The 11,660-nt window shown below is 40.1% G+C and overlaps 1 protein-coding gene across 1 annotated transcript; it reads left to right on the forward strand.

Moving 5' to 3' along the window:
- The first annotated feature begins 1,653 nt into the window (after positions 1 to 1,653).
- On the forward strand, positions 1,654 to 9,417 carry kcnj16a (potassium inwardly rectifying channel subfamily J member 16a). Its single transcript, XM_054599377.1, has 2 exons — positions 1,654 to 1,749; positions 7,748 to 9,417. Exon 2 carries the CDS (start codon positions 7,758 to 7,760, stop codon positions 9,057 to 9,059), a length of 1,302 nt encoding a protein of 433 aa, XP_054455352.1. The 5' UTR covers positions 1,654 to 1,749; positions 7,748 to 7,757; the 3' UTR covers positions 9,060 to 9,417.
- The last annotated feature ends 2,243 nt before the right edge of the window (positions 9,418 to 11,660 follow it).

An 11,660-nucleotide genomic window follows, 5' to 3' on the forward strand; every position in this document is an offset into this window, starting at 1 on the left:
CAGTATAGCTCCGTCACCTACACACTATTAAGACAATAAACACCAACACCAGCAGGATGGAAAAGTCACGTTGACCTGACGGCAGTCTGCCATTTCCATCGTCCCAGATCTGTTTGTGGGTCCGTGAGAAAGACACCCTGTGTTATCATGGGCCGATGGTCAATAGATGTCCATGTTTGAAACATGAGTAAGCTTGTTTGCTCGGGACAATGAACGGAGTTCGGTTGCAAAGCAGTTATTAAGTGAGTTAAGCTCTCTAAGGAGTTTGAGGCTGGGAATAAGGGGTTTCTGGTCATGTCTTTGAAAAAGAGGCACAAAAGGAGGGAGGATGTTCACCAATTTGTAATTTGTTGTTACGAGCTGAACCTGTAAAAAGGAGATCAAATTTGTATGCAAACGATTATTTTAACATAGCTTGTGTTGTCATACACAGGTAATACAAAGGATTTTGTTTGCTACACATAGAAAGTAGAAACAAGACCTCTTATCTTCAAAACTTTTCAGTGACCTGCATGTTTGTAGGACCAATAACACTTTTTCTCTCCAGGTTCAGAAACTGATACCTAAACTCAGAATATCAAGAATCAGTCTCTTTTTATCTGAAACCTACTTTTATACAAACCGATGGGATTATGTGAACAGGTACATGAGGCTGTTACCACGACAGCTGCGATTAACAATTATTGTCATTGTTCATTATTCTGCCCAGTTGAATGATGATTGCTTTGGTCTAAAGAAGGACAGGAAACGGTAAGACAAAGAAAAATGCCCAGCACGATTCTGTTGAAGCTGATCTGTCTTCTTTGTCCATATTTGATATTTGGTTTTACCGTCACATCAGACAAACAAATGTTTGAAAAAGCGACTAAAGACAAGTAACTGTCAGAGGCAGAAATGTCAAAGGAGCTTTGATCGATTGGGGAGCAGATCATAAATCAAAGATTGAAGTGATGATCAACAATTGGTTATTCCTAACAGACAATTTAATGACTTACTTAATGACTAACTATTTGAGATTGTATATAAATAATCAGATGAATCAGCACATCACTGTGCCCTTAGGAATATTAAGATATAAGAGTATATTAAGAGTAGTTTGGTTATGCATTTGAAAAGGGTGTACCAGTGTGACTGGCAAAATGTGATTGTAGTCTTCTGAAGGAAAACGATCTGGCTGATGGTGTCACATTGATTTCAGGAGTCATTAAAATCGTAGTAACAATTCTAGCTCATCAACTCAATAGTTTTGAACCAGGATATTCAAATCAAGAAGCTTAAAAAATATAAAAAATAAAATGTAGTAGCGTGCAGCTTATATTTAGGTATTGGTTTGGAGTGAGTAAGAACACTTAAGATAAGATAAGATAATCCTTTATTAGTCCCGCAGCGGGGAAATTTGCAGGCTGACACTTGCATAGATTACTGCTGTACAACTTAATGGTGTAAACGAGTACCATCATGCACCAAAGCCCCATAAACACCTGCATTTATGCACTCTCACCCACAACACACACACTCATGCATATTCACACTGACCTGCTCAGCCCAACAAACACTCACCTGTCTGTGTGACACCATGTGATGCTGAAGGGAGGTGTTAATCTTTAGTTTTCTGCAGAGACAAGTGGGCCAGCTCATTCCAGCAGGTGACCGCTGTGCTACCGTGCAGCTCCTCGGAGAGCTTGTTCCACTCAGGTGCAGACACTCCTGCGACCGGGTCAGCATTTATTCCTTACAACCAAAAAAAAGGTAGGAATCCATCTGTAAAATCTATTGTTTGTTACACTTTGCTGAAATCATAACGTCAGACTGTTGAGTTCAATGTCAAATCTGGGAATGACCAAAAAAGGGATATTAAATCTAAATATCTTAGTATTTGTGTATGCAATATGAGCTGTATGAGACATTGTGGCCTTATTCAAGTATGAAGAGACTAAAAACCTGCTCATTTTATTTTAAATGCACTGAATTATAATTGCATATTCCTTAAAATACTGCTGAATAAATAATAAACCAAAATCATAGTGTACATTAAATGTATTAGTTGGTGGTTGTTTGAAGGCATCACGCTGAGCTGAAACAATTCAGAGAAAGTGTAGGTTGTGGTCAGCAGAACAATCGGTAATCTGAGCTGCAGCTTTAAGAGCAGTAATCCAATGCCTGAATGGTTCAAAAACAGAACAAGATGTGGTCAAGGTGATAAGTAATGTTTTTGCATTCATGTTACACAATGAAATCTGATCAAATTCAGAGTCATCCGAGAGAAAAGGGTTAACATTGCCTGTATAGAAAACAACCACTGGCTGATTTAGTTTGATTTAAAAACGAAAGGGTGTTGTGTAAAGAAGATGTGACATCACTGCTGACACAACAGGACTTATTGTTTCATAAATATGAGACTACTGATCTTTGAAACAGTGAATCACGCAATCGTTGCACGTCGGTCCTCAAGAAAAATCATACAGTAGTAGTCACAGAGTTTCGGTTCATTTAAACTCAGTGGCGCAGGTTTAAATACATAAACCCTCTAGACATGAGGAGGTGTGGACACACTCACCGAAATAGCAGAGCTCCACACTATCTTTTAGAAGTAGTTGCCAGGCAACCAGGCATCAGCTTTTGTTTGCTGACATTGAAAATATAGTTGCCATTTATAGTCGCGTCATATTTTGAGTTATTAACATACTACTAATGCAACAAATATTTTTCATATCTTGCTTTGGGGGTGAATGTTTTTCTGTCTCATTGACTCTAATTGGACCATAATTTACTAAATGAACATCATGCTGTATTGAAGAAGACTAGAAACTAGAGATTGAGACCATAAACTCATGTTTACAATGTTTACTGAGGGAATAAATCAAGAAAGAAGTAGAGTCATTTTCTCATAGACTTCTATACAAACAGAGGAGAATGCAGCTTTAAGACTGGAAGCATTGACTTCACTTTTCAGACCCCGGAGGTGCAGACTGTTCTGTCTCCACAGTAGAAATCTCTGTCTGAAAGGTTAAATCCTGTGTCTGGTTTCAAGTTCTTCCTCTTTAAAAGCAACGTTTAACTATTTCTGGTGCAGCAAACTAAAACCAAACACTTTGGCGCTCCGGTCCACTTGGCACTTTGAAGATTGGATAAACCATTAACCTTCACACACAAATCCTGACTCGAGCATGTAGAAACGTCTCATCAAGGCTCAGCCCTCTGGCCTTTAAACGGCACGAGGAGAACTTCCTGTACAGATCAATGTCAACAGATTTGATACGTGTTTCTAGAAATATTCCTGAAACAAGTGTAGACGTCTCAACCCGGCTGGCAAACGGTTCATTTGACAAGCGAGTGAGAGGTTAAGTGACTTGTTAAGATGGAAATATTGTCGCAGTGTTGAGGTTTTTGAAGGTCATTAGAGGTGGCAGAAAGCTCCGGGGCAGAGCCAAGACTAGCCACCCGTGTACACGGTTCTGTCCCAGTGAACCACAGATGGGTGGCACAATGTCATTTGCAGTAAGTGAGCATGTAATGGAGTTGTAAGTGCCCCGAGCAGGAGAGGAAACAAGCCAATTGCTTAAGTTGTTTCCAGAGTTCATCCCTCGATGGTCAGCAGGGGGTGACGGGCCTTTAGTCCAACTTTAGAAACACAAAAGTTGCTCTTGTTATTGTGGAAAAACAATAAATCAAACCTCAAGAAATATCAATGCTTGCAGCTTTGTTCATGGAAAGTGCAGTGGAAACTTTATGCCAAAGGTCAGGATGTGTTGTGGTTGTAAGAGGTTGTTCTTTGTGAACGGCTTGTTTTGTACACAGAGCTGCTTGTTTCAGGTCATAAGCCTCCAAACATGGGCCGAGTGACTGTGGGGAAAACAGCTCAACCTAGTGGGTCAACACAAACACAGAACCATCAGGGCTCACGTGTATGCTCAGTGGGTAAAACCACAGTACTGTAAAAAACACTAATAACTTCATTAGCACAGCCTTTTAATGCTCAGCATGACGACTGGCCCATCATTTCCTTTAAAAAGAAAAGATTCCCACGTATTACAGTAGAATACAGTATATTTAGTCGACTGCAATTGGTGGAAATTCCTCCTCACAATCTTGAACCATTTAAAAAACATTCAGTGTTGATTAAAAACTCTTTTCGTGGCCCCGGTACTCCAGATGCCATTATGCTCTAAATCACTCCGACAACAGTTACATCACGTTAAAAAATGTAGAATTAATAGTGGATTAAATTGTGTCTTGAGTTTATTAGCTGACACATGCAACAAGATGTTTCCGAATTTCATTTTTATGCTTGTGTTTAGACACTTGAAGAGCTCAGACTTTATTTATTTATTAGTGTATTTCACTTTCTTTATTAAAGTCCTTATTTTTTCCTTTTAGTCCAGGCACCAAAGGTGCAGGAAGATAAAATGACAGCAGAATTACTGTATGAACAGTAGCTCCATAATTGAATGATGAAAAACCTTATTATATATAATATTTACTCTATTTTGCATTTAATTGGATTATAGTAAAGTTAAATAAATAATTAGCAATTCCATGATCTACTAATTCAAGGTATTTTTTATTTCGTTCTTCATGTTTTATGTATTAGCATTATTTAAAAAAGAGGGCTGCTTTTAAAAAGGTCCCTTTCATTACCAATTATCTGCCAATTATTTACTCAATTAACAAATGAACTGCTCAGGGTTATAAACTGTCATAACATTGATCCCACACTATGACCCAGACAATTCTCTAAAGGGTGAATCAAGATATTAAAGTTGCAGTGTGTAGGATCTGGAGCCATCTAGGGGTGAGGTTGCAGATTGCAACCAACTGAAACTTCTAGTGGCTGACGCGAAATAGCAAATGGCTCAGTCTAGAGACAGCGTTTGGTTTATCCGTTCTGCGCTACTGTAGAAACACGATGATGCAACGTTCACTCAAAACTACCGAAGTCAACCTGATGGTGGCGCCTCAGAGGAAAAGTCAGAGGATAAAAAAAAGCTGTTAAGATTCATCCTCTGAGGACCATTGATGTGTGTGCAAAATGTTGCTTCAAAAATGTCTCCGGTAGCTGTTGATATATTTCAGTCTGGACCAAATCACACAACTACACACTGGGAATTTGATGAATAAATGATACAAACATGCTAAGAGAAAGAGTTGTAGGTGCTGCCTTTGTCAAGGTTAGAAGGAGCAATAAAGTTTGCCATTTTGGTTCGGACGACGGAGCCTCCATGTTGTTTTATAAATATAGGTGTAACCAGTCCCATTCCCATCAACCTGATTGGTTGATGCTTTTATTCAAGGTGAAAAAAGCAAAGAGAAATAGTCTTTGTCCTGCAAAAAATGACATTGCTTTTTTAATATTCGCGTTCTGTGTGAAAGTATACAAAGTAAAATAAAACTATTCGTAAAAACATATTAACAAGCGAATACATCGCACGATGCTAGTGCTAATGAGGACGTAAAAGATAACTGCATGTCTTGCACTTTTTAATCTTCTACAAACTGATTTCTGACAGAAAGAGGCTCGACTTCAGACTAACAACCTTTGAATGCTACACTCACTCACCGTCTCCTGGTTTTCCAGAAGGACGCTGCGTTTCTTTCTCCCTTCGTCCATGTCAGGGCAGTTAGGAGGGGATTATGGGAAGCCAATAGGACGTTATTTCTATGACCTCATGGAGTGAGCTCCACAGTCTGGCAGCGGGGACGTTCGCTGCAGCCAGGAGAAAGTGGAGTCTGTGACCGGAGCCCGGTTCACTCAGTCAGATAGCGGTGATTCAAACCCCATTTGTTTTGGGCGTAGAGGATGCTCTCAGTGGTTTGGCTGTGATTGATCCTTCCTCTGCCTGCAATCGCACCGTGACACTATTCCAGTTTCCACATTCGTTTTTTTCCCAGACCAGTTCGGTCCAGTGGCTCTTCCTATGCTGGCCCTCTGACAGTTCTCTGACCTCCACCCAGAAAAAAAATAGGTCCTGGGCCATTGCTTTGGACAACAGCAAACCGTTGTGTGTTTACAGAGAGTGTAACGTTACTTATCCTGCTGTGGCACGGAAACAGTCCCCTTGTCATTTAACAGATCTTTTGTATAAACACAATTAAAGTGTGTCATCTGTCTGTACCTGCAGTGTTTGATGTATTTACAGACTTTTAGCTGTTTTAATCAACCAATGCTTTAAGTTCTATATATTAGTTTTAATGGGCTTATTCCATTATGGACTTTGCCAAAAAGGAATTTTGTAAAAGTCCATCAGCAGAGTTGCAGTAAACCCAGAGTGGAGATATTTCTAAAAACTGTTACAGGTATGAGCCACATCTTACAGTAGGTTTTCTAGGTTTTCTTGGTTTATTGTACAAGAAAAAAGAAATAAAGTGGCACAAAGTTGCACATCAGTGGCAACCCAAACAAGAACTCCTGCAATAGGTTTTGTATCTCCAAGCAACTGCACCATTGTGATTAAATGTATTGACACAGTACAAGTAGGCAGGAAAAAGAAAACCGTAAATTCCCTAAACATTCCCACAGGGAGACAAAATATGAAAGAAAACCAATGATTTAAAGTATTTATATGTTTGTATTTATGGATTAATATTAGATGCTACAGGATGGAGAGCAGGATGTTGGAGATTCCCAGTGATCAGCCAATGTTTTTTGACACACGGAAGACTCAGCTGTTAGTTGTTTCCTCCATAAATAGTGTCCGGGAAAACAGAAAGAGTTGGAAAATGGGCATGACGGGGTTTTAGGTGAATGTCTGTTTTCTGTATCAGAGCTACGGGGAAAGCCCTCTGGGAGTATTCAGAATAATCTCTGTACACGTTGGAGCTTCAAAACATTCTGTAATTAAACTGATTTTTGTTGACTGAATTTATATTGTCAAATTTATCAAGATCTGTATTAGTTGTACTGCTTGTTTTAAACACATTTCTTTTTCCAGATATGTCATGCTAAAGCACATCTGCAATCTTGGGCTTCATTTTGCTTAAACAGGAAAATCATTTATAAAAATAAAAGAAGAAAGAGTAGGAAATGTGTATTTCTACAATACTCAATACTTTGGTGCAGAAGTTTACCTATCAAGACAAAATCTGGATTTCTGTGTCACGTTTGATCTCTGACCCACATTAAGATGTACACGTCCACAATCGACCGAAACACATATACACAGACAGCTTTCAGTCGCTGTTTGGTCTCGTCTGTCTGCTGCTGCAGTCATGACCTGCGTCACTCTAATGACCTTCTCTCAATGTTTTGGGTTGGTTTGACGGCAAAACAACAAACTACTCTCAGTCCAAAGTGATAGATGTTAGAAAGTTGCAGATTTAGGACTCTGATCAGGGATTGATTTGGGTTGCAACGTAAATGCCATTAATTGCAATTGCTTCCACAATATGATCAACAACAACAGAGAAATTTGGGACCCAAGATTGGAAATCATATCTGGCTTTACAAAGCTAAAAATTGTCTTTACATAGTTGTTTTTATTTATTATCTACGTCATCATTGTTTACGAACCGTAATATGGTCTCCTTCTTCACTAAACAATCAGTGTGTATATCTTCATGCGTTGTCTTATTATCAAACTATACGTTGGGGTTATTCTTTGGGATACTTAAAAACACAATGTGTAAAACTTTCCTAGCTTTCCTAAGATTTCCTACTCCGGCACCCCAACTGGAGGTATCAAAAAAGACATTCAGGCATCTTTATTGTGAAGTCCATTTTGCCTAATGTTCTTTGCTATCTTCCCTCCAGACTCTGAAAGATGCAAAAACAATATACATCAGTGAGCCCCACCGATGACATCACCGCGAAGACCGAGAATGTACCTCAACCAAAGAAATACCGCTACATACGCAAAGAGGGCAGCTGTAACGTGGTGTTTCGCCATGTTCCCGAGGAGTGGCTGCTGTTCGTGACCGACATCTTCACCACCTTGGTGGAGATCAGATGGAGGGTGATGTTCCTGATCTTCGCCCTGTCTTACATCCTGTCCTGGCTTTTCTTCGGCATCCTCTACTGGGTTATCGCCCTCGCTCACGGTGACACCAGAAACATCACGAGTGAACCCTGCATGTACCAGGTGCACAGCTTCACAGCCGCTTTCCTCTTCTCGCTCGAGACCCAAACAACCATTGGCTACGGTTACAGAGGGATGTCCGAGAACTGCATGATTGCCATCATCATCGTCACCATACAAGATGTCATCAGCTGCTTCATCGACACGTTCGTCATCGGAATCGTTGTCGCCAAAATGGCCTCGGCCAGGAAGAGGGCGCAGACAGTTGGCTTCAGCAACTCTGCCGTCATCAATCTTCGAGACAGCTACTTGTGTCTTTCCTGGAGAGTCGGGGACTTCCGCCGGCACCACCTGGTGGAAGGGACTGCTCGCGCTCAGATCGTCCGTTCCACGGTACACACGACGGGGAAAATGGACGTGACATACGAAGATCTGGTCATCCAGCAGAGGGAAATCATCCTGGTCACACCTACTACCGTCTTCCACAGGATCGAACCCGGCAGCCCTCTGTACAATATGAGCTTGGTAGATCTTCGGAAATCAGACTTTGAGCTAGTGGTGTCTTTTACCTACACGGACGACTCCTCCGGTATGCTGCATCAGACGCGCACCTCGTACACTCCAGCTGAAATCCTCTGGGGTCAGCTGTTCCAGGAGATGATCAGGGTCAGCCGGAGGCACTACAGGGTGGATTACACCTTGTTCAATCACACCGCCAAGGTGCTGGTGCCCGAGGTCAGTGCTGAGGAGTACGAACACAAGAAGCAATGGCGGCCTTCTCCCCGACATTCGCCACGACATTCACCAAGGGGTTCCAAACGACATTCACCCAGGTCTTCACCGCGCCATTCCCCCAGCTCTTCCCCGCGCCCCTCTCCAAGGTCACACCATCAAAATCATCATGAAATGCTTCTGAAACCCCCAACGGTAACTGTGGAACTTGTGAACGATAGTTGCCCAGAACCAATTGTTTCAACGTCTCAAGCAGACAATCAACATCAAGACAGGTTGAATCTGCCAAATGACCTAACAAATATAGAAATATAAAAGCAGAACCATGATGATTGAGGCCGCCATCCATTAAGACATTGTTGTATTGAGGATGCTATTGAATCTCATTTACTGTAAGAATGAAGAAAGGGTTCTGGCTTCGTTTCTTTTTAGCATCAGATCTTTTGAAAGTGACACTTCTGCTTAAATTTGCTTAAATTTGAGTATCAAAGACTGAACCCCTGTAGGCTTGAAAGAAGGCGCCTTCCATTAATTCCAATGATGCTACATGTAGTGCTAGGCAGCTAGCAAGCACTAGCCAAAAGGTAGCCGACAAACCACATATGCTACCTCTATCCATCATGTGACCATCGCCTTTCAGATCATAGCGGTCACTTGGATGTCTCCCATTAAAAAAGCCCCACCTTCCCTTTCTAAAGACAGAAGAGCAACGCCTCTGGCTTGCCCTAGACTTCATATTAAGATGATATATATATATATATATATATATATATATATATATATATATATATATATATATACTTCTAAGCATTGGGAGAGGTTTTACAAACAATAATCTTTCATAGTTTAACAAGACAAAGTCTGCAGTCACACCAGTGACTTCTTTAGGTTTGAAAATGCTCACAATGATGATGCTAGTATGTTGATGTTTAGCAGGTATAATGTTTACCACGTTCCCCATCTTAATTTAGCTTGTTGTTAGCCCATTGGAGCTTCCACCTGCTACTCTTTCATTTGTCAGGAGAACTTTGTTTAGAGATGTGCTTAAGACTCAAAATGTCAACTGCAACAGGAATTCAGAATGACAAATGGTCGGGACGGATACTTACTTAAGCTGTTGTTATTGTGCACGGTTGGTTTGAAAAGTTTATGTGGATGTTTTGTCACTTTTGGAGTTCACTCTGACTGACGTGGAGTTAAGCTGACGACAGCGGCAAAGATACTACAGACTGTTACAGCCACCTTTCAAGCCTACAGGTAGTCAGTATTTGACGTATAAATTAGTTGGTGGAGTGTCACCATGACAACATCAAAATACAAAACCTATAATGTACAGAGGCTTGCTATTTAAAATATAGATATATTTGAATGAATGAAGTCTTTAGAGGGTTATTGTAATATTCGGAAAAAGGTTATTGTGGATTTGAGGGCAAACAACGAAAGTCAAGTGGGTGAAAAGAAGTGTTTCTTCAATCAGTAAGCTCCAGGACAGTTTAAAGTTAAGTCACTGTGGATTGGGCAATCTGAGACGAGATATCATCTCAGATTTTGGATATCGTAAAATGGCATGTGTCTTTTCCTGGTTTTAAAGGCGGCATTACAGTAAAGTGATGCATTTTTCTGAACTTACCAGACTGTTTTAGCTGTTATATTATTTGCCTTTATTTTATTTTTTCCATATCACCTAGTTCCACTTGTAAATAATCTGAAGTCATAGGCAAGCGTGTAAATGTAAAGTTTTCTTTATGTTTGTGGTGGTGGAATCCCATTTGTTGAGTAATTACCGGGAGGTCAGGCAATTCAAAAACAGAACATCGAAAAGTCTCACACAAAAAATAAGTGAACTTCTTTGTGATGAAGCCGGTTTATTAACTAGGCTTTTGCAAATGACAAATAATATTTTGCTTCCTTGAATATCTGATGAACACAAGAACATGAGCTGTTATGATGAACTGACCAAATGTATTTCTGATTTTGTTCATTTAGCATCACCTGAAATCACCAGATTTGATAGAACATTAGAACAGCATTGCTCTTAAGACATAACCAGCGTCAACAATTCTAATAAAGTGATGTTTAAATGTCTGCTTTGCGTCTTCACTTCCGTCCGTCCTGAGGTGGATCATGGTTCTCGTCGAAGAACAAAAGCTTGGATCGTCAGGTTACTTTGATGTCAAATAACCAGACGGATAAAATGAACCAGATGCTTCTTTAGAACGTGCTGCTTTGATTTGCATCGCTGTGTAATCTAGTTAAAACATGTATTCTTTCTATCATCTGTCCAAAATGGATCAATCCACAGCTCATGATGCCTTTTTAGGCACAGTATGAAATCAAAATGTCATGTCACCATCATCCTGGCTAAAATGATTGCAATTCACAATTTTTTATCTTGATAATCATCAAAATATGTTTTAAACTATTAAAATGGTACTTAGACTTACTGGAATCAATTCACTTCACATTTTGTTGGGAAAACATATTACTGATCATCATTTTTTGGTTAACATAGTTTTGATTGAATCATTCAAGCAATCTAAAATAAGGTTATAAATCATAAGGTCCCCCTGCATACATTTCTTTTAATAGAATATTAGCCAGACAAACTACAGCGGGCTTCTGGACGAAAAGTTTTCATTTCTTCTCATCAGCAAAACAAACAGAATGAATGCCAGCCTTTCATATTAGATTGAATGTTAGAAGTCTGCTTCTAACTTATTATCTGAACAGTACGAACATTCAGGCCCGCTCATGTGGCTCAAAGGTGACCTGCGAAAAGGCAATGGAAGAAATTCTACTAATATATTTTCCGACCCAAATAGAATCTCCTGCGAGGCGGCTGAGGGTCACGACCCGGTATTTGAGAATGACGGCAGTATACTGCCAATACCAGCCAGTCAACACTTCTACAAAGCT

The sequence above is a fragment of the Anoplopoma fimbria genome, chromosome 5, assembly GCF_027596085.1.
Source record: "Anoplopoma fimbria isolate UVic2021 breed Golden Eagle Sablefish chromosome 5, Afim_UVic_2022, whole genome shotgun sequence".
NCBI lineage: Eukaryota > Metazoa > Chordata > Actinopteri > Perciformes > Anoplopomatidae > Anoplopoma > Anoplopoma fimbria.